The 22,223-nt window shown below is 41.8% G+C and overlaps 3 protein-coding genes across 6 annotated transcripts in view; all 3 read right to left on the bottom strand.

Annotated features, from left to right (window-relative positions):
* The window catches only part of LOC129853778 (dual specificity testis-specific protein kinase 2-like), a 28,761-nt gene extending 21,180 nt beyond the window's left edge, over nucleotides 1–7,581 (bottom strand). Inside the window, exons 1-2 of one of the 2 annotated variants that reach the window (XM_055920173.1) lie at nucleotides 7,246–7,581; nucleotides 4,263–4,378 (exon numbers count right to left, since the gene is read on the bottom strand). In XM_055920173.1, the coding sequence (XP_055776148.1) occupies nucleotides 4,263–4,293 (31 nt within the window). In that variant the 5' untranslated portion in view covers nucleotides 4,294–4,378; nucleotides 7,246–7,581. The remainder of the gene's footprint in view (nucleotides 1–4,262; nucleotides 4,379–7,245) is intronic. The other variant, XM_055920172.1, reaches the window with a different exon arrangement.
* A 3,361-nt stretch (nucleotides 7,582–10,942) lies between these two features.
* b3galt8 (beta-1,3-galactosyltransferase 8) lies at nucleotides 10,943–14,018 on the bottom strand. Its single transcript, XM_055920174.1, has one exon. It carries the CDS (start codon nucleotides 13,614–13,616, stop codon nucleotides 12,627–12,629), a length of 990 nt encoding a protein of 329 aa, XP_055776149.1. The 5' UTR covers nucleotides 13,617–14,018; the 3' UTR covers nucleotides 10,943–12,626.
* Nucleotides 14,019–14,328: 310 nt separating this feature from the next.
* Nucleotides 14,329–22,223, bottom strand: part of LOC129853774 (tenascin-like) — a 118,186-nt gene continuing 110,291 nt past the window's right edge. For all 3 annotated transcript variants that reach the window (XM_055920163.1, XM_055920162.1, XM_055920164.1), the window contains exons 13-22: nucleotides 21,685–21,828; nucleotides 20,239–20,358; nucleotides 19,580–19,723; nucleotides 19,279–19,409; nucleotides 18,776–18,908; nucleotides 17,735–17,886; nucleotides 17,395–17,491; nucleotides 17,047–17,208; nucleotides 16,611–16,774; nucleotides 14,329–16,442 (exon numbers count right to left, since the gene is read on the bottom strand). In XM_055920163.1, the coding sequence (XP_055776138.1) occupies nucleotides 16,332–16,442; nucleotides 16,611–16,774; nucleotides 17,047–17,208; nucleotides 17,395–17,491; nucleotides 17,735–17,886; nucleotides 18,776–18,908; nucleotides 19,279–19,409; nucleotides 19,580–19,723; nucleotides 20,239–20,358; nucleotides 21,685–21,828 (1,358 nt within the window). In that variant the 3' untranslated portion in view covers nucleotides 14,329–16,331. The remainder of the gene's footprint in view (nucleotides 16,443–16,610; nucleotides 16,775–17,046; nucleotides 17,209–17,394; nucleotides 17,492–17,734; nucleotides 17,887–18,775; nucleotides 18,909–19,278; nucleotides 19,410–19,579; nucleotides 19,724–20,238; nucleotides 20,359–21,684; nucleotides 21,829–22,223) is intronic.

Genomic DNA, 22,223 nt, shown 5'->3' with positions numbered 1-22,223 from the left:
GTAAGTGGCTGACTGAATCAGATAGGCTGCCCTATAGTGCACCCAAGTCATCAAATGAGTCCATAAGTATTCAATAATGTACTGGGATGAGGTGTTTCATTTAACCAATCAAACCACATCCAGACAGGTCAAAAAGATGGAGGCGTTACTTTCTTGAATCAAAGCATGGACCAATAATTTCTGGATCGATTGCTTACTGTACGTGTTTTGCTCACGAATTGGGAGCTCCTAATCAATAAACGCAGAGTTTCATAACACTAAGACAAAGAGAGTCTGTCTTCTACCATCATTCCATGAGGCAAGACCTTGTTAAATTCAACAAATGATGGTGAATTTAGCACAGAATCTGTTGCAAGAATAGAGCATATCAGTAATGTCAGACAGTGTCCAGAAATATGTGAAGATACAGTACCCCTGGAAGATACAGTAAAACAGGGTTCTATATGAAGAAGTATCTAGACCGTAATGTCGTGCAGTACAAGCATTTGCCATTAATGACCATGTAGCGAGAGCATCAGAAAAGGGCCATGCTTCCTTTTGAATCCATTGAATTATTTGGAGGGCATTCTTAGCTCTGCCTCAAGCGTCTCTTCACTTCCATTGTTAGTCTGTAACTCTATCCATTTAGGCCTTTCTCAGGCTGTCACAGACTCTGCACTGGTTCACCGCCTCAATGGGAGGCATGGTAGCAGGTACCCAGAGTTTAATTATTAAGAAGCTGCAGTAGAATATCTACCTGGCACAAACAGCCTAACTCCAACCTATATATTCCATTTATTAGGCTACTCCCAATGAACACTATCCAGTCCAGTCAAAACTATATAAGCGCATGTACAAAACATTAAGAACACCTTCCTAATATAGCGTTGCATCCCCCCTTTTTTCCTCAGAACAGCTTAAATTTTTCGGGCATGGACTCTACAAGGTGTCGAAAGTGTTCCACGTGGATACTGGCCCATGTTGACGCCAATGCTTCCCACAGTTGTCAAGTTGGCTGGATGTCCTTTGGGTGGTGGAACATTCTTGATATACATGGGAAACTGTTGAGCGTGAAAAACCCAGCAGCATTGCAGTTCTTGACACAAACCGGTGCGCCTGGCACCTACTACCATACCCCGTTCAGAGGCACTTACATCTTTTGTCTTGCATATTCACCCTCTGAATGGCACACATACACAATCCATGTCTCAAGTGTCCCAAGGCTTAAAAATCCTTCTTTAACCTGTTTCCACCCTTCATCTACACTGATTAAAGTGGATTTAACAAGTGACATCAATAAGAGATCATAGCTTTCACCTGGATTCTCCCGGTCATTCTATGTCATGGAAAGAGCAGGTGTTCTTAATGTTTTGTACTCTCAGTGCAAACGCTTAGATGCTATAGGATAAAAAATACATATTACAATTGAATTAAATATACAGTATAGGCAGAGAAGAAACCGTATAAAAGGCACCCTTACATTGAAACTGAAGCCTTGTTTACAAAGGATACTGATGCAGACTGTGCAGGCCCACAACACACTGTAGTTGTTGACAGTTGTGGAAACGCTGGCTTTGCTCATCATGGATCAATTGTGCACTAAATGCTTTCCGGTAGCATAATGACTTTTGAGAACAACACAGCATTGTGGGACGGGAGGGAGTAGGATGATGTACAGTATGGGAGGTCACACAAAATGTCAGCAGGACACAATGTAGCTCTGTCCCTCTCCAACTTGTGTGTGTCCTAAACGGCACTCTATTCCCTACATAGTGCACTACTTTTGACCAGGTCATTCATAGGGCTCTGGTCAAAAGTAGTGCACTATATTGGGAATAGAGTGCCATTTCAGACGCAGATTTGTCCTGTCTCCTACCGTGCAGTGGTCAAACAACCATCTGGATCTAGGGTTTGTTTAGGAATTGACATTTAGTGAGGTAGGAAGTATTAGGAACGTTTGTGGAGGGTAAAGAACAGCCTGTTTCTTGGACAGTCTTGGACAGGAGAAGCTTATAGGAAGGAACATCATTTGCAAGTCATCTCTCAGATGAGGGAAGAGTGGCGTGTCATTGGGAATAAATTAAAAAACAGCATAGAAATAGTTTTGGGTGTTTAAATACACCACCTTTAATAAAAAATTCGCCATACATAAGTTAAAAACATATTGTCAGTCCCAAATGGCCCCCCAAATCCCAGTATAGTGCACAAGTAGTGTTGCCATTTGGGATGACAACAGACGTACAGAAACCTGAGGTTATCCTCATGCACCCTTTACTATGTAACATACACTGTGACATCTGTGTGTGAGCTTAACGCTAAGAGGTTAAAATGGCAGAACATACACATTGTAATTCAGTCCGCCTACTTGCCCAGTAATATGGGAATCCTGGTTCAGAGGAGGACAGACTAAAAAGCTTCAACCCCTCTGATTACATCATCATAAACAACAACAAACCCAGAGAGAGGAGAGGGATTTATGCCAGCCCCTCCCTCCTCTGAGTCCCCTCTCCTGACTCCCCCGCCTCTCCATTTCTCTCTCCTTCCCCTCTCCTCTGCTCCAAAGTACTGACCCCCACCACAGACAGGCTTCACGGGAACCAGACCATTTGTTTCTATGCTGGTCAGATGGCAAACAGAAACATAAAAAGGCCCTGCACATTCTCCATGGCTTCAGTGAAAAAGTAGGAAAAATGTATGCAATTACGAATTAAGTAAGTCACTCTGGATAAGAGCGTCTGCTAGATTACTAAAAAGCCAAATGTTCTGTAAACATCCACTTAACAAGCACAAGCAACCACTTTTAATTAAAAGAAAACGACAATTTCCAGCAAGTCTTCAGGGCATGTATTCATAAAGTGTCTCAGGGTAAGAGTGCTCTGATCAAGGATCAAGTTAGCATTTGTAATTACCGGTATAATGACTGGACAAGGGGACCTGATCCTAAATCAGCACTCCTACTCTGGTATGGTCCCAAAGGCTATTTTAGATGCTCGAGTCTCTAACATGCCAGTACAACACTCTCGTCACATTTATTCACCTGAGGCCTCATTTATAAAAATGTTCTTAGATTTATACTTGAACTTAGGCGTAAGATAATTTCCACGTCAAAGTAAGGTTTTATAAATAGCTACGTATACGTGTTTTTTTGGCGTAAGTCGTACATGAGTTAAAAATTGATCGTAAGTCCGTTTTTATAAATGAGGCCCCCGGAGTCTGTTTAGAGAAGGAGTCTCTGATCTCCAGGAGGATAGATGTATACAAGTAACAGGGTAACAGGACACGTTCCTGACTCAACACCTCTGAAAAAGGTTAGGATATGCTGAGGAAATGACTTTCTATATTAGGACAATGCACCCTACTCCTTATGGGCTCTGGTTAAAAGTAGTGCACTAGGGAATAGGGTTCCATTTGAGACACATTTAGTCACACAATATGAAAGACTCAATGTCTAAGCAAGGATACAGGGTGAGAAACTGAAGCTCTGTGCACATACGCTATAATCATAAACACTGGGAAGCAGGCAAAATATTTGATTTAACTGATAATTTAGGATATAAAACAATTATGTCTAAAGCTTCGTTTACACCCTGTGCTAACATGTGAGTTTCGTGATCTGAGCAATATGATCCAATCACTATTTGATCACGGTTTGTCGAGTCTACACATTGCATTAAAATGTGTCTCATCCGTCCACTGTGTCCACATTGTGACCAGATCAACTGGTGCCTCCCTGCAAATTATTTGAAATATATTATCTTGAAATAATATGAATATATTCATTTTGAGACAATTACTGATGCCATGAGTCAATGGTGCTACCTGTCAATGATTTTAGAGGCCGGTATAATGATGATTTAAATAGTCTGACCCTCCAGATCTGTTAACACTTGGTTGATATCCAGGCACAATGCATGCTCACTACCTCTGGAGCTGGTGAGGAAGATCTGATCACAATCAGATCACAATGTAATTTAATCGTCTACATCTGTCTAAAAATGTGGGCACAATCAGAATGTGGACAAGATGAAGACAAAGGGTACATGTTAGCACCAGGTATAAACAGGGCTTAAAGGGTATTATGGCTAAGGAAGTATCAATCAGACTCATAGGCATATGATTAGGAGTAAAAATAGGCCTTAGGATACAAATTCAAAGCGCTACTTCTGTAAAGCTGTGAAACGTTCCTATATTATACATAGTTGTCATGGGAGAATCATAGGATATGACTGCAGGGGATTTCCATTGCAAGGAAAATGAGAAGGGCTAAGAAAAAAATTACTTACTCCATTGATTTAATAAGCTATTCATATGCATCTTGAGGATGGGTGAAAATGCACTGGCCGTCAGTCAGTACAATACCCAAGCCAGCCGGGCAGTAGCTATAGTCCTTATCCAGAAGCTGGGGGAAAACATACATGCAACAATGAGCACACACACAGACCCAGGACTGTTACTGTGCAGTGACAAACATCAGGCTTTTCTTTCATGCAGGCAACATTTAGAGGCAGACACAAATATGAATTCAATAGGCAACCTGTTTCATTCACTTATTTTGACATTTTTAAGTAGTTAACTCTTTAAAGCTAAAGTCTAGGTATCTTATTTTTATGAAATATATCAAATATTGAAACACAATGGCATTGCACATCTCACTATTAATATCTTCACTATGATGAGGTTGTAATGTAAGGTTCCTATTTTCATTTTCATGTCCAAATCATCCTAAAGTATCAAAACATGACTGATGATTTGGAAAATGCTAATTTATGTACCATTGATTGCATTAATATCTTTCTAAACAAGTGTATAATTTATCTTTAGGCTCCCTAATGGTATGTAAACGGTGCTTTCAGTATTCACTCCCTTTAACTTTTTCCACATGTTGTTATGTTACAAGGTAGGATTAAAATAGATTTCTTAGCTCTATTCCATTTCTTTTTATCCTTAAAAACTCCCTAGTCCTTGCCGATGACAAGCATGCCCATAACATGATGCAGCCACCACCATGCTTGAAAATGTGAAGAGTGGTACTCGGTGATGTGTTGTGTCGGATTTGCCGCAAATACAACACTTTGTATTCAGGAAAAATAATACATTATTTTCAAATTTTTTGCCTTATTGCAAACAGGATGTTTTGGAATAATTTTATTCTGTACAGATTTCCTTATTTTCAGTCTGTAATTTATGTTAATATTGTGGAGTAACTACAATGTAGTTGATCAATCCTCAGTTATCTCCGATCACATTAAACTCTGTAACTGTTTTAAATCACCATTGGCCTCATGGTGAAATCTCTGAGCAGTTTCCTTCCTCTCCGGCAACTGAGTTAGGAAGGGTGCCTGTATCTTTGTAGTGACTGGGTGTATTGATACACAATCCAAAGTTTCATTAATAACGGCATCATTTAAAAAATGTATGTAACCTTTATTTAACTAGGCAAGTCAGTTAAGAACAAATTCTTATTTACAATTACTGCCTAGGAACAGTGGGTTAACTGCCTTGTTCAGGGGGAGAACAACAGATGTTTACCTCGTCAGCTTGGGGATTCGATCTAGCAACCTTTCGGTTACTGGCCCAATGCTCTAACCACTAGGCTACCTGCCACCCCCACCATGCCCAATGGGATATTCAATGTATGCTTTTTATTTGTAACCATCTACCAATAGGTGCCCTTCTTTGAGAACTATTGTAAAATCTCCCTGGTCTTTGTGGTTGAATATGTGCTTGAATTTACTGCTCGACAGAGCAGATAATTGTATGTGTAGGGTACAGAGATGGGGTAGTCATCTAAAAATCATGTTCTACTGAGCTAACATATGGAATTGTTTTAAAATGGTCATACCATGGATCATTTAACTATTTGATTTTGAATTTTAGGACCTTTAGATATATAAAAAAATATTCACTAATTATTGGATAAAATATTGAATTTGGCCTTTACTACTGTAGCCCATAAAAACAGATTGATAAACACATTCATAAACGGCAAAGAAATACAGTCCCAAAAAATGTATAATGAGGAATAAGGTTTTGCAGTGTGTGTCCTGCATCTATGAGATATATGAAAGCTCAGGAAATACTTTTTGGGTGACACATATTTAACCCCTTATTTTGTTGGCACAAAACTACCTCCATATTCCCATTCATTTGGAAATATGAGTCCCGTGACATTTTTAAAGGTCATAGAGCAAAACGGAGTACACCATCGTGTTCGCGAAAGTCTCATCTTTCCATAGAGTGGCCAAACTGTTCGGATGCTACAGACGTTTTCGTGAGAAGACCAATTTCGGAGATGTCTCCTGGTCTGACAAACAGTTGCTGTAGCTCTGTCACTTTCCACCGCAGATGTGGAATGGTGACATGGGCAGATGCGGTTGATTGAGGCGCAGGCCATGCAAATTTATAAATTCTGATGGGGACTTTTAATATTATGTTCATTATATTGACGCACAGGACCGTCTACAGACTCTTAATTAACCACTATTATGGTATGCCGAGTGACTGCATGCAACCTATTATGTGACTTGTAAAGCCCACCCCTGAACTTATTTAGCCTTGCCATAACAAAATGTTTGAATAGTTATTGACTGAATACATTTCAGCTTTTCTAAAAACATAGTTCCACTTTCACAGTATGGGGTATTGTGTGTAGATCAGTGACACAAAATCTCAATTGAATCCATTTTAAATTCAGGCTTTAACACAACAAAATGTGGAGTGTATAGATCATTAGCTTATATACTGTATATATATAACCTTTTCTAAATGACAAAATACTAGATGCATTTACCTTAAAATCGTTTTGTTGGAGTGACTTAAAAAATGTAGATGAGAACGATGACATTTTTAATTGAGAAAGAGTTGTGGCAGTCAGGGGAAAGTGTTACGAAAGATTGGTGACACAAGGTGGGTTTCTGTGAGAATTACAGGGGGGTTACCCAGAGGGCTAGTTGCCCCAAACTACCCTATCTAATAAAATATTACAATTAAAAGCAAGATTACAAAAGCAAAGTACAGTAGGCTGATATGACAAATCTTTAAAAAATTTGATTCGATTTTTGAATAGGAGCCAGCCATTTGCCCAGTCATCATCGAGGTTATTTTCTATGCCTTAGTGGTATGCAGCCTAATCTTCCAAGTATTTAATCAATCAATGATATGTTGTTTTTAGAAAAAGAAGGGCAACTTTAGGCTACAACTCCAACCTTTGATACATCTATTTACGACATACACATACTTGATCGGTATAAATTCTAGCCTACTTACATGGTTATAACAGTCCACTTCGTTAATAAAGGCAAGTAATGTGCTCTCCCAGAAATGTCTTGATTCTATTCTACACAGGATATACTATATTGGGCACCGAATTCTGGGCGCGCTTCACTGTTTCCGTGTAGGGTGTGCGGCTCTTCAGTCTCCAACCAACGCACTCGCGTCATGCAAGGTTCACAGTCTGAAAGCGGTATGGCTACGGGGGGTGAAACAAACTCGATGAAATACATGTTTGATGGTTTGTCTTAGGAACCAACTTCCATTACGTCGGTTGATATGGCTCAACTCAGTCTCCACCCACGCTACAATAAGAAGCGTGAAACTACATTATGAAATCAGTTACAATAGAAGATAATGTTTTTTTAAACTTCTGTGGCCAATTCAGATTTATGAAATGTATGCATTTCCTGTGCAGCCTTTCCTATCCACTTCTCAGTAGTTGGTATTCAGACTTATAGTAGGCTACCTTATGCAGCTACATATTTGGCTTTGCAGCGTGATTCCCTTTTGCGCGCTGAATACATTTTGTTCAACCACTGAAAACCCACCCACTTGCTAGCCAACACATTTTCACATGGAGTTTTCATTCAATAGTGTTTTCAGAACATTTACTGTATCTAAATCTATCCCTTTAAATTTGGTGTATCATTAATTAGAATGTTCTTGACGCACTAAATTACACTATATATACAAAAGTATGTGGGCACCCCTTCAAATTAGAGGATTTGGCTATTTCAACCAGACCTGTTGCTGACAGGTGTATAAAATCGAGCACACAGCCATGCAATCTTCATAGGAAAACATTGGCAGTAGAATGGCTTTACTGAAGAGCTCAGTGACTTTCTGTCAAATTTCTGTAATGCTAGAGTTGCCCCAGTCAAATGTAAGTGCTGTTTATGTGAAGTGGAAACATCTAGGAAGCGATGTTAGCACAATAACTGTTTGTTGGGAGCTTCATGAAATGGGTTTCCATGGCCGAGCAGCCGCACACAAGCCTTAGGTCACCATGTGCAATGCCAAGCGTCGGCTAGAGTAGTGTAAAGCTCGGCACCATTGGACTCTGGAGCAGTGGAAGTGAGTTCTCTGGAGTGATGAATCACGCTTCACCATCTGGCAGTCCGATGGACAGATCTGGGATTGGCAGATGCCAGGAGAACACTACCCGCCCGAATGCATAGTGCCAACTGTAAAGTTCGGTGGAGGAGGAATAATGGTCTGGGACTGTTTTTCATGGTTCGGGCTAGGCCCCTTATTTCTAGTAAAGGGAAAACTTAACACTACACCATACAGTGACATTCTAGATGATTCTGTGCTTCCAACTTTGTGACAACAGTTTGGGGAAGGCCCATTCCTGTTTAAGCATGACAATGTCCCCGTGTACAAAGCGAGGTCAATACATAAATGGTTTGTCGAGATCGGTGTGGAAGAACTTGACTGGTCTGCACAGAGCCCTGACCTCAACCCCATCGAATACCTTTGGGATGATTTGGAATGCTGACTGCCAGCCAGGCTTAATCGCCCACCATTAGTACCCAACCTCACTAATGCTCTTGTGGCTGAATGGAAGCAAGTCCCCGCAGCAATGTTCCAGCATCTAGTGGAAAGCCTTCCCAGAAGAGGGGAGGCTGTTATAGCAGTAAAAGGAGGACCAACTCCATATTAATGCCCATGATTTTGGAAAGAGATGTTCGACAAGCAGGTGTCCACATACTTTTGGTCATGTTGTGTATGGAACGGTTCAGAATATTAGGGATCAATGAACGAAGGCCATGTAAATACATGCATATTCATCTCCTTTCAGCACCAATATATAGATACAAAAATACTCTGATCTTGTATATTATTTAGGGTTAGGAAAGTGTTTAGGTAAAGTTTTCAAACAGGTTTGGAAAGCCTTCAAGCACAAAATTAGGAGTAGACTGTGACCAAAAATCGGCCTTGGCATTTCTAACCCACTGGCAAAAAAATATTCCTTGTGGCCCCCATTATTAGCCAGATAATGATAATTTTGCGCAATATAAACAAGTTAGATAGGCCCACTAGGCTAAAAATGGACCAGCCCTTGCACAAAATATATTGGTGAATCAAAAATACAGTGGTTTCATTTATCCCGAAAGTTGCCATATTCAATTGTTCCATCCATGACATATTGGAAGGGGAGAAAAGTGTACAATAAGGGTTGAATAGTAGTCCTATAACTCTACACTGATAACCTTCACTTATCATGAAACTGTGATGTGTGTGTCAGGGTCTAGGTTTAAACTGCTATGTCTGGCCTGCGTTCCATAATGATTCAAATAGGCTACATTAATGCACAACTTGTAAAACGTCAGCCTAATATGATCCACTATTGCTTGCGATCCTCAGGAACAACCACATGAACGCGACAGAGGAAAGAAAGGTAACCTAACGATGTAATGGAATGATGCAAAATGTAAGGAGACAAACAAATAAAGTTAGTGACAATTATAAATGTACGTGAGTATAACTGAGCGTGGCTACCGATAGTGGCTAATATTTAACAATACAAATTGTAAAAGAAATACAGTGAAAAGTCTGGGCATTTAATTAAAACCTTCTAGAAATCTTCAACTCCGTTGGTTTCCCGGTATACCACCTCCATGGCTTCAGAAGCCTATAGCTTGGGCCCCCAAATTTCATCCCAAATTATAAGGCCAGCATTTCATAAACTTCACTGTGGAAAAGTGTTGATATGCTTCAGTTTGCTACCATATGACTGGTTTCACATTTGTCTCCAGCGATCAAAAAGTAAAATATATATAAAATAATGGTAATTGATATATACAATCCCCTAATCCGTTTAACTCATTTACCTAGCTCTTATCAATTTGTAAATTATAGTGCATGGAGAATGATGTTATTTCGTAAATGGTTTGTATTTTAGCCCCCTTTTCTCCCCAATTTTTCGATCTTGGCTCATCGCTGCAACTCCCCAACGGGCTTGAGAGGCGAAGGTGGAGTCATGCGTCCTCTGAAACATGACCCGCCTAACGCCCAGAAGCCAGCCGCACCAACGTGACAGAGGAAACACCGTTCATCTGGCATCCGGCAGGCACTCGGCCCACCACAAGGAGTCGCTAGAGCGCAATGAGCCAAGTAAAACCCCACCGACCAAACCCTCCCCTAACCCGGACGACCCTGGGCCAATTGTGCACCGTCCTATGGGACTTCCGACCACAGCCGGTTGTAGCACATCCCGGAAAATGAACCCGGGACTGTAGTAACACCTCTAACACTACTACATGCAATGCAGTGCCTTAGACCGCTGTGCCACTCAGGAGCCCAAATGGTGTTATTTCTATTGGAAAAAATCTAGTATAATATACTTTTATGTTGTTCCACTTGGAAGTGACAGGTTGCTCGACCTTATTCAACGTTTCATCGTGTTAAGGTGCTGGATTTATGAGGGAATTAAATCAAGGTCAGAATACGGTGTATCTGTAGACACACCTCCACCACACCTTCATTTATTTGATATGCACTGCCAACGAATAGCGGGTGAATAGCATGCTATTCTCATGCTTAAGTTCAAGGTCAGAATACGCATAGAGAGAAAAGTTCATAAAAGGGAATTACGTTCCATTTACACGTGCTTAGCCCGCGTCAGAATCCTCCCCCCATAACACAATATAACAATCTGTAAAATGATGCAGTATTGAAGACATAGACATTATTCTAGCTAAGTCTTTAATATATTATAATTTTACACAGTGTTGACATAGACAGTCCCTGTAACTGAACCAGCTATATTTCTAGGAACATTGTGATGTCAAACAGAGTTTGCATGAAGATAACATTGGAGCCGGTAAAGAGGAACAAGGTTGTTTACAGGCTTGAGTGCACCAAAGTGTGGGAACCAAATAAATACAAAAGAGGTAAAGTAGCATAACAACGAAAGGCTGGAACTTGTTGTTTGTCACTGTCGTATGGTGCTATGGTTAGTGTGACTGGTCCTACAACCATCTGCTGCAGGCTGGCTGAGAGAAGCGGGCTGCCGGCTCTAATGTTCATGAATCATCCGCCTATTTTTGATCCCGCTCACTAAGACATCTCTCTTCTGCTGCAGGGAGATTCTATCATTATATCATAGCTTTACCATTCATCCACCCTGTGATTACACAGCATCTGAGGACATCTTCATTCCTCTGTTAACTTGACTATTTTCCCAAAGCAATTATGTAACAGCCACCGCCAACAAGCACTTCGTTATGATGATATGGATTACTATACTATAACATCAAATAACTAAATAAAGACATAAATATATACATTTTCCTCAGTTAAATTACATTGCATTAAAGATAGTCAGGTGAATTTGGAGTATGGCCTACTTGTTCAATGACACTATTCAGTGCAGAGGATAAAAATGCATTGTAGATAATGTGGAATACATTTCCTGAGGTAGTAGTTGGACAGATTAAATATGTTCTATGATCAGAAGGCACTTCAATAGACATGATTAAATAACATATGTGACTTGTAATGATACTCTGGCCATGACACCACACGCCATTGCACTGTGACGCTGATCTGTTCTCTTCCACGTCATTATAATAGGATAGTGGGTGAACTATGCCACCAGCTGTTTATCAAGTGTAACTGCAGATCTTTGCTTACGTTTGGAATGATTACATCTAATTTTATTTCAACTGCTTTAGTATTAAAGGTCGATAATAAACCTTTCACCTCATTTTAGCTTATAATTTTGCCAACAAACACCAGACAAGTTCAAGATATTGTGTATGACATCAAAGAACATTGCCTCCACTAGTTGTAATATCAGAGAAAACCAGTGGTGTAAAGTACTTAAGTAAAAATATTTCTAAGTACTACTTGAGTAGTTTTTTGGGGTATCTTTTCTATTTTTTTTTTTTACAACTTTTACTTCACTACATTCCTAAAGAAAATAATGTACTTTTTACTTCATGAATTTTCCCTGATACCCAAAGTACTCGTTACATTTTGAATGCTTAGCAGGACAGGAACATGGTTCAATTCCCGCACTTATCAAGATAACAAGCGGTCATCCCTACTGCCTCTGATCTGGCTGACTCACTAAACACAAATGCAAAATTTGTAAACTATATCTGAGTGTTGGAGTGTGCCCATGGCTATCTGTAAATTTGAAAAACAAAAAAATGGAGCCGTCTGCTTTGCTTAATATAAGGAATTTGCAAAATATTTATACTTTTACTTTGAATACTTAAGTATATTTAGAACCAAATACTTTTAGACTTTAACTCAAGGAGCACAATTGGGTACTTTTTCCACCACTGGAGAAAACAAAGAAACATACACATTCATTTGAGGGCTAGTTATTCCTTTTAGTGCATAAGAAAGACTAAATTGAGACATCAGCAGGTGAGATGGCTTTTCTGAAAGTCACCCCAAATGTCCAGCAGCTCATGTGGTTTAAATCCAGTGACAATGACCCGCGTGGCAAAAGTACACGTCTCATAATTCAACCGTTTGATCTCAAACAAGTTCCTGGGAGGAAGCAGTGTTTGAGAGTACACAGGCCGGACCCCTAGTACCCTGAGACACAACCCCACATAGACATCCTCCAGGGGAATGGGTCTCACAAACCTGGATGCCCATGAAATCCTGTTGGCCAGGTCAATAGAGAAGACATACCCTGCTCCAGAGACATATGGGGGGAACGTGTCTTCAGGGTAAATGTCCTCAGACAGATGCCACTTACTCTTCTTATCCCTACGAGGCCTGCCGTCACTGATGACTGAGCCTGTGATGTACTTATGCCTGAGAGGGCCACCTTCAACTAACAGCTTATTGACCAGGTAGAACACGTTGACGAAAATGTCTGTGTCCACCTTCATCGCATAAGAGGCACCCTGACAGTGGGTGGCGAGCCAGTCCATGATCATCATGGACTTGATGGTCAGGTTGTGGTAGCTGTCCAGGAAGTCCATTTGGATGATGTCAGCGTGTTCTTTGCTCTCCTTCTCCAGGTCCTGTTGAATGTGGGAGCTTTGTCCCTCCTTGGGCAGGCCCACATAGAACAGAGTGAGGATATCCACATTAGAGATGAGGCCTGGTCTGCCCCATGTCTTTCTGATAGCATCCCTGGACAACCCATCATCGGGTGCCACTGGAACCATTAGCACCAGAAACGGGCTTCTTTCCTTACACACAGATACATGGTTGAGAACGTATTTGTAGGTCTCTGGGGAAATCACCTTGTAAAGTTCCCGAGACAGAAGAATTGGTGTTGATAAATCCATCTTTGGCTGAGCTTTTTTGTTCAGTAAGATATTAACAACAAATGTGAGTACACCTGCAATGATAAAGAACTTCACTAACCTCCAGTAAGACGTTTTAAACATTGTAAAGTAATCATATACAATCGGTATCTCGAGTGTATTTTATTTTAATTCCTAAACATATTAATTCCTAGGTTACTGTTTCTGTATTCCGAAGCACCAAAAGAAAAGCATTCACGGTGGCGACAACATCAAGCTTGCATCATTTCCTTGCTACGATTTCATGTTGCCACTCCCAGGCCAAAGAGCAACCAGGAAAATAGTTTCCGTCTGACTCAGAGCTCCTTAAAAGCTCTGACTACTAAACAGCATACGGGTCATACTGGAATGCCCGGTGGTGGTGATACTAACGTTTTTTCAGCACTGGTGGTTTGTTTACATAGTAGGTTACGATAACTAATGTAGCAGATTAGGTTAATAAGTTTACGGTTAGGAAACGGGTTAGTTACAACGCTACAGCTGTCAACAACTGTTTTCCCCGAAGTGACAACTAGATGGCGCTATACGGGTAGCCAACACCGTACAAACTACCAGTCTCCGCAAACCATCAGTATCATAACAGAGGTGCTTTGTTGCGCTAGTGCCCCCTTCACGTGGCATTGATCAATACATGTGATCGATAGGCCTACACGCTACCATAAAAATATAATCTCATTATAATTATGAGGTGTGCATTCTTAGTGCTATAAATAGCCTCTAAAATAGGCTATATAGAGACTATATGGCTCCTTCACGTGAGTGCGTCGAAGAGCTAATGACGAGCCAACTCGAAATATCAAAGGTAAAAACACATTTATTGCGGTAACTGATCGGCGTCTTAAATTAGTTAAAATGTTTTGCTTTAGACAAGATTGAAGACTCGTCATTTTTAAACAAACTTTGTTTTATTGTAATACGTGTTACAGAGAAACACCTGTTGTTCACCCAGTTATAAACCAAAAAAAAAATGTTAAACCACAGAAGCACAGAAACGTTTCATTTACACAGGTATTCAAGGGACGGGGGTCAGTGGTTCGTCTCCGGGCATGGGGAGGGGGAGGGGGGGGGGGGGGGGGGGGGGGAGAACAAGACAGAATAAGAACAACTTCCCTTTAGTTAATTTTGGTGTGCCCAAATATATGTTTCTCAGCAAAGTGAACATTGTGACCTTACAATGTCAGTTGGAATTTGCCATTAACCTATTTTCAGCGTCAATATATTTTGTATTTCAACACAATATTCCCCTCTTAACTAAACTTCTCCTTAGTTAATGTTGGTGTGCCCAAATAGATGTTTCTCAGCAAAGTGAACATTGTGACCTTACAATGTCAATTGGAATTGGCCATTAAACTATTTTCAGCATCAATATATTTTGTATTTCAATACAATATTCCCCTCTGACTCTTGTTGCATACATATATGTATCCACATATGTATTTCACATTTTGCAAAAATGTAACAATCACCCACCATTTCATTATATATTGAATAATAGGTCCTGCCTTGGATTTATAAAGGAAATAAAACAAATCAAACACATTGACTTTTTTCTCTGGATCCTGTAGCTAATGCATGATAGCTGGAGGAACAAATAGTACTAGCTCAGGTAAATGTGTAAGAAACAATTGCACAGCACTTGCATGACCCACACAACCAATGGAAACACGTCATGTCATTCACATATGTCTGTGCGGTGATGCAGCAGATGATCTATATTCAGAATGTCATTTATTTTGCCCATATCATTTCAGATGACAGTTTGCAGGTTGAGGTGAAAAGGGGATTTCGGATGATGGAGAGAACAAGTGACAAAGGACGAGTCACACATAGACTAATGAATGACAAGATAGGACTTTCTCTGTGAGCTTTCTACGTGATCTCGCTCCATTTGACATAGACAGTTGACATTTGAACAAGTCGTGCGGTTTACGAAGAAAATCCTTTTTTGATCAATAATCTCACTTCAATCCAGGAGATCAATAACATCACTACAATCCGGATGATGGAATTGAATGTACACACTGGACAGTATGTGCTTTTGTTGGGTGTTGGGTTATTCAAAGAATATCATTTCTATAATCCAGTTTAGAGGTTACCAGTATTATTGAAGAGGCCCTGACACTAAAACAAGACCACATGTATGTAGACAGCCATGCCCTCTCTGCAAACACCCTAATGAACAAGCTACTGTGGCTGGAGGAGATGGACACACTGTAGAGGCAGAAAACATCCGTATTCTACATGTTAATGTGCCATGCCATACCAGACTCAAATGCACCCCTCCGCTTAGTGCTGTAACATTGTGAGAGTGAGAAGAAAGAAAGAAATGCTTTACACTCGGGTTTCATAGATTAAGCTCTCTTTGGTGCGTGTTTAATCAGCGTGGGGTTGGTTGGTGGAGTTCTTTTTTTTTTTCACATCAATTTGGCTTTGACAGTATTTATACTGCACACAACCATTTTGTATCAGGTGGGGTTGGATAGTGGAATTTGTAGTGAATTTGACTGAATCTGTGCTTATTTCTGTGAGTGAGCAGGAGGAGGGGTGTCATTTGAGGTGGCTGGGCTTTTGGCAGTGGCTTTGGTAGCTGCAGGGAAGGTGTGGGTTGTGCCCCAAATGGCACCCTATTCCCTATGTAGTGGACTACCTTTGACGAGGGCCCGTAAAGTAGTGCACTACATAGGGAATAGGGTGCCATTTGGAATGCTACCCTGGATTCAGCAGGGGCAGAGGATGGAGGACGGGTTCAGGGGTCACGAAGCGGAGGAGAGGGGTCGGAGCGTGGATTGGTCGGTTGGTTTACGATCGCTTCCTTCTTCCCTCAAAGTTCCTGAAGTTGGATGGCCTGATCTTCATCTCAGCAAACTCAATGGAGTGCTCGTGGCCTTTCCAATGGAACCAGTTGACTCCCTGAAGAACATTTTATTTTATTAACACAAATGCCTTGCAGTTCCTCCTTTACCTTTACATAGTCAATTTGTATCCAAACATTTCTGTATATAGTTTCATACTGTACTACAGAAGTATGGATGTAGAAATTGCTGTTAGTTTTGTATTTTCAAGTATATGTGCGCTCACCTTGCTATGACTGTCATCTCCATATCGTCCCATAAGGTTGACACGATGGCAATTCTTATACCAGAAGGCACCCTTGTAGGACAGGGCACAGTTTGTGACGGCGATGTCATTGTCATGGTCGTAGGTTGAGAACGGGCGACCATGGTGGTAGGTCATAGAATCACCTACAGGGGGCAGCAGAGAGAAAGTGATCGGACTTGAGGAAGGAGGTTTTGAATCCATGCTCACGTCATACTCACACCTAACACCATGTCAAGTCCTTTCTAACTGAAGTTTATCTTATCTATTTGGTTTGCATCCCAAATGGCACCCTATGCCCTATTTAGTGCACTACTTTGTGCACTATATAGGGTCAAAAATGGCACACCATGTAGAGAATAGGGTGCTATTTGGGATGCAGACATGTAACTAATGGTTGTAGAGAAGGAAGGCTGACCCGCTGTCCCACTGTAGCCTCCAACGTGGACCTTGTAGCGACTGCGGGGATCAGAGACAGAGAACTTGTCATACTGGGCGTAGGCTACATCCCCCTTGTCTCTGAGGTCCACACGGAGTTCATACTGTCCTGCTACTGTGATCTTATGGAGGTTTGACAGGCCTTTGGAGAAAAAGATATCAAGTCGAGGTGATAGGATTGACTTTTTATGTAAATGTAGGAACTGTGGAAATGAATTTCCTCTGCGGAGCATGATCAAACATATCTAATCTAAAACGTTTCAGATTTCAGATTAAAGATGATTAAACATTTGACACGATACTCCTAGTTTCCATAATATGATCATACCGAGCCAGAACTCGTCGTTCGTGTCACCAAAGCCAGCAGTGTAGTTCCTCCAGTTGCGGAAGAACTCCAGTTTACCGCTCTGGCGTCGGACAAACACCTGCATGGGACGGGGCCAAACTACATCAGCTCACTCAAACATCATATGGACTACGATCCATTGCACTACATTAGATACATCCGAATCAACACGGTTTAGAACCGCTTATGACTTTGGTTATATAGTCAGTGTTATAACACATTATAAAGCATGATAAAGGATGTGATATAAAGTAGTATACGTATGCACTTCATAGGAAGTCTTGCCAAGTTGGGTTGCACAGTTTACTAGCCGGTGACTTACAATCCATCCACCTCCATCCGTGTCCATGTCACAGTAGACCTGTATGGGCTGACTCTCATCTCCACCCAGGTAGATGGTGTGAACACCAGAAGCAGTGTCTCCATTCAGCAAGGCCTGGGAGCAGTCCCTAGGGTGTTTGTACAGCACGCCAACTACGCGCGCACACACACACACACACACACACACACACACACACACACACACACACACACACACACACACACACACACACACACACACACACACACACACACACACACACACACACACACACACACACACACACACACACACACACACACACTCAGAGGATTAGTTACTAAACAGTTCCATCCGCCCAACAAACTCTACGCTTGAGATGAATATTGAATAGAGATGGTCTCAGTGGATGGTGAACAGAACAGAGGGTGACAAGTGACAATCAGTGACAATGACAATCCCCTGAGACCATCTACATTCATTATTCATTACACTTTTTTGTTAAACATACACTACTGTTCAAACGTTTTACGGTCACTTAGAAATGCCCTTGTTTTTGAATGAACATTTTAAAAATTGGCCATTAAAATAACATCAAATTGATCAGAAATACAGTGTAGACATTGTTAATGTTGTAAATTACTATTGTAGCTGGAAATGGCAGATTTTTCATGGAATATCTACATAGGTGTACAGAGGCCCATTATCAGCAACCATCACTCCTGATAATGGGCCTCTGTACGCCTATGTAGATATTCCATTACAAATCTGCCGTTTCCAGCTACAATAGTCTTTTACAACATTAACAATGTCTACACTGCATTTCTGATCAATTTGATGTTATTTTAAGGGCATTTCTAAATGAGCCCAAACTTTTGAACAGTAGTGTATATTTTCATATTTGAGCGTTTATGGACAGGGACAGTCGGGAAGACAGATCCAGATGAAAACAGAGAGTAGGGGCCAAGGCAGGATCCATAACCCTATTGCCAGGAGGTATGTTCGGTCCGGAGTCGGCAGAGCTACCACAAGACTCCAGCATCACTGTGGTGACACACTCACTGGTGGTGAAGACGGTGGTGACGACTCTGCTCCTCTTGGGCCCTGCGATGGCCTGCAGTCTGACGGAGTACTCAGTGGAGGCACTCAGCTGGGCCATGTTGTAGGAGGTGGCTGTGGGGCTCAGGACAACCTCCTGGAGGAGCACCACAGCAACACAGTAGTCAGAATATACGCCAGAAATTAATAATACATTGGATTTAGATAGGGACAGTGTCCATATTACCTGAAACTGTGAGACTGTGTCTGTCCTAACATAGACACTGTAATATAGTGATTTTCTAGATCTCAAATACGTATTCATCAATAGGTATTTTTTTACAATCCAATGACGCATCATTATGACCACTTATGACCACAAAGCAATCATCTATTCTAGAATTGAAAGAATGCAAGGTTGCCCCACCCATAGAAATAGGTTCCAGATTAGAATAGATTCTATTGGAATAGAATAGATGATATTTCTAAAGGTTCTATTTCTATGGTTCCAGCAGACCACTACTCACCCGGATTGTGCCGTCAGCTGACTCGAAGCTGAGGATGTAGCCGGTGATGTCAGCGCGTGGGGCCTTCCAAGTCAACATGGCGTTCTCTGTCTGGATGTTACTGACTGCCAGGTCCTGAGGGGCATCCACATCTAGGGGAGAGAGAGCATAGTTCAGACTGAGTACCTATTCAGACTGAGTCCCTAAAAAACTGAGTACCTAAAAAACAGACTGAGTACCTAAAAAACAACTGGCAGACTTGAAAGTGAGAGTTTGTGTGTGGGAGGGAATGTTCTAGGTCTTGGCCCTTTAGGCCACTCACCAGTGGTGAACTCAGTTGTGGTGACGGCGCTCTTAGCAGCCGCTCTCATGGCATAGACCTTGACAGTGTAGTGGGTGGCAGGGGTCAAGGAGCTCATCTCAAACTCGACAATGTTCCCAGACACTCTCTCCATCACTGGGGAAACTACACACACAGAACACACAGATACAGTAAGATTACAGAGATAGACAGACAGACAGTGACAGTCAGAGACAGACAGACAGTGACAGTCAGAGACAGACAGAGACAGACAGTCAGAGATTAGACAGAGACAGTCAGAGACAGACAGTCAGAGATTAGACAGTCAGAGATTAGACAGAGACAGTGACAGTCAGAGACAGACAGTGAAAGTCAGAGACAGACAGAGACAGAGACAGACATACTGTAGACAGACAGAGACAGACATAGACCGACAGAGACAGTAAAGGAGAGTATCTGTACAGATACAGTAAGGTCCCGATCAGCATCTGTCTAAAATATTCTGCAAGGAGATTAAAGCAATCTGGCGATTTAGATCTCTTCTTAAATCCAAACAATGAAGGAACATACAACACACGCAATGGGAGGCCTAATGCCTTTTCTCCCATAATCCCTTGTAATATACAGTACAGTACATCCAGATGGTGTGTGTGTGTGTGTGTGCGCTTGTGATACTGTACCAGTGTCTGCGCTGTAGGTGATGACATATCCGTCTACAGTGGCGATGGCAGGCTGCCAGTGGAGCAGAGCCTGAGTGTCAGTGATGTTGACTGCGGTTAGACCACGGGGCTTGTCCAGAGCTGTCACATAGAACACGCACACACACACACACACACACACACACACACACACACACACACACACACACACACACACACACACACACACACACACACACACACACACACACACACACACACACACACACACACACACACACACACACACACACACACACACACACAGACAAACAATATGGTTACTCTGAGCAGAACCACATCAAATACCTCCCCAAGGATAGAGACATGTTCTGTTGTTAAACGGAAACACAAAGCCTATCCACCCCCAGCCATGCTCCATCTGTGCACACTAACAGCTTTCACAATGGTCTACGCGCTCAGCCTTTAGAGACGGGTTACCACCATTAGTGTTTGATGCTTTGTTTAGAAATGTTGAATGAATCCAACCATTTCTGCAGAGCATACAAAGACATGCCTATAATTGTTGTGAGGATGTACTCTGAGTGTACAAAACATTAGGAACACCTGCTCTTTCCATGACACACTGACCAGGTGACTCCAGGTGAAACTATGATGCCTTATTGATGTCACCTGTTAAATCCACTTCAATCAGTGTAGATGAAGGGGAGGATACAGCTTAAAGAAGGATTTTTAAGCCTTGAGACAATTCAGAGGGTGAATGGGCAAGACTAAATATTTAACTGCCGTTAAACGGTGTATGGTAGTAGGTGCCAGTGTAACAGTATAACTTTAAACCGTCCCCTCGCCCCGACACGGGCGTGAACCAGGGACCCTCTGCACACATCAACAACAGTCACCCACGAAGCGTCGTTACCGATCGCTCCACAAAAGCCGCGGCCCTTGCAGAGCAAGGGGCAACACTACTTCTAGGTTTCAGAGCAAGTGACGTAACTGATTGAAATGCTAGTAGCGCGTACCCGCTAACTAGCTAGCCATTTCACATCCGTTACACTAGGCACCGGTTTGAGTGTGTAAAGAACTGCAATGCTGCTGCGTTTTTCCACGCTCAACAGTTTGCCGTGTGCATCAAGAATGGATATTCAGCCAACTTGACACAACTGTGGGAAGCATTGGAGTCAACATGGGCCAGCATCCCTGTGGAACGCTTTCGACACCTTGTAGTCCATGCCCTGACGAATTGAGGCTGTTCTGAGGTCAAAAGGGGGTGCAACTCAATATTTGGAAGGTGTTCTTAATGTTTTGTACACTCAGTGTCTTAAGTATGTGTATGTAGTCTTGCGTTAACGTAAACTAAAGTCTTGTCTGCATCCTAAATAGGGTTCTGGTCAAAAGTAGTGCACTATATAGGGAATATGGTGCCATTTGGGACACATCCCTTGTGTTGTGAACAAGTGTGAACCTCACCTGTGGTGACGCTGCTGGAGCCTGGCTCACTCTCCTTCTGTCCCTTCACAGAAATGACGGACACCTGGTAGGTAACTCCAGGGGTCAGGTTTGGCAGCACGGTCTGAGTCTCAGTTCCACCCACTGTCACAGTCTTGGGAGCGCCTGCACACACACACACACACACACACACACACACACACACACACACACACACACACACACACACACACACACACACACACACACACACACACACACACACACACACACACACACACACACACACACACACACACACACACACACACACACACACACACGCGGTCAAAAGGTCAGTCAGACGTCTGATTCTGTATACAAAGTTAGTGTCATAACACATCATAAGTGTATTATAATGCAAGGCATTCTAAAGCATTTTGCGTATGAACTTCATAGAATGTGCTCCCAAAAAGTGTTTTCATTATCATCAAGTAGTGAGGGGAAATAGTGAACCAGTCGCGGAGCAGTTGACATAGAAGTTGTGTTGACTCCCTGCTTTCAAACTGCCACATCCTCTC

The sequence above is a fragment of the Salvelinus fontinalis genome, chromosome 4 (genome assembly GCF_029448725.1).
Source record: "Salvelinus fontinalis isolate EN_2023a chromosome 4, ASM2944872v1, whole genome shotgun sequence".
Lineage (NCBI taxonomy): Eukaryota > Metazoa > Chordata > Actinopteri > Salmoniformes > Salmonidae > Salvelinus > Salvelinus fontinalis.
The sequence above is the reverse complement of the archived record's forward strand: the minus strand, read 5'-3'. Positions and strand labels throughout refer to the sequence as shown.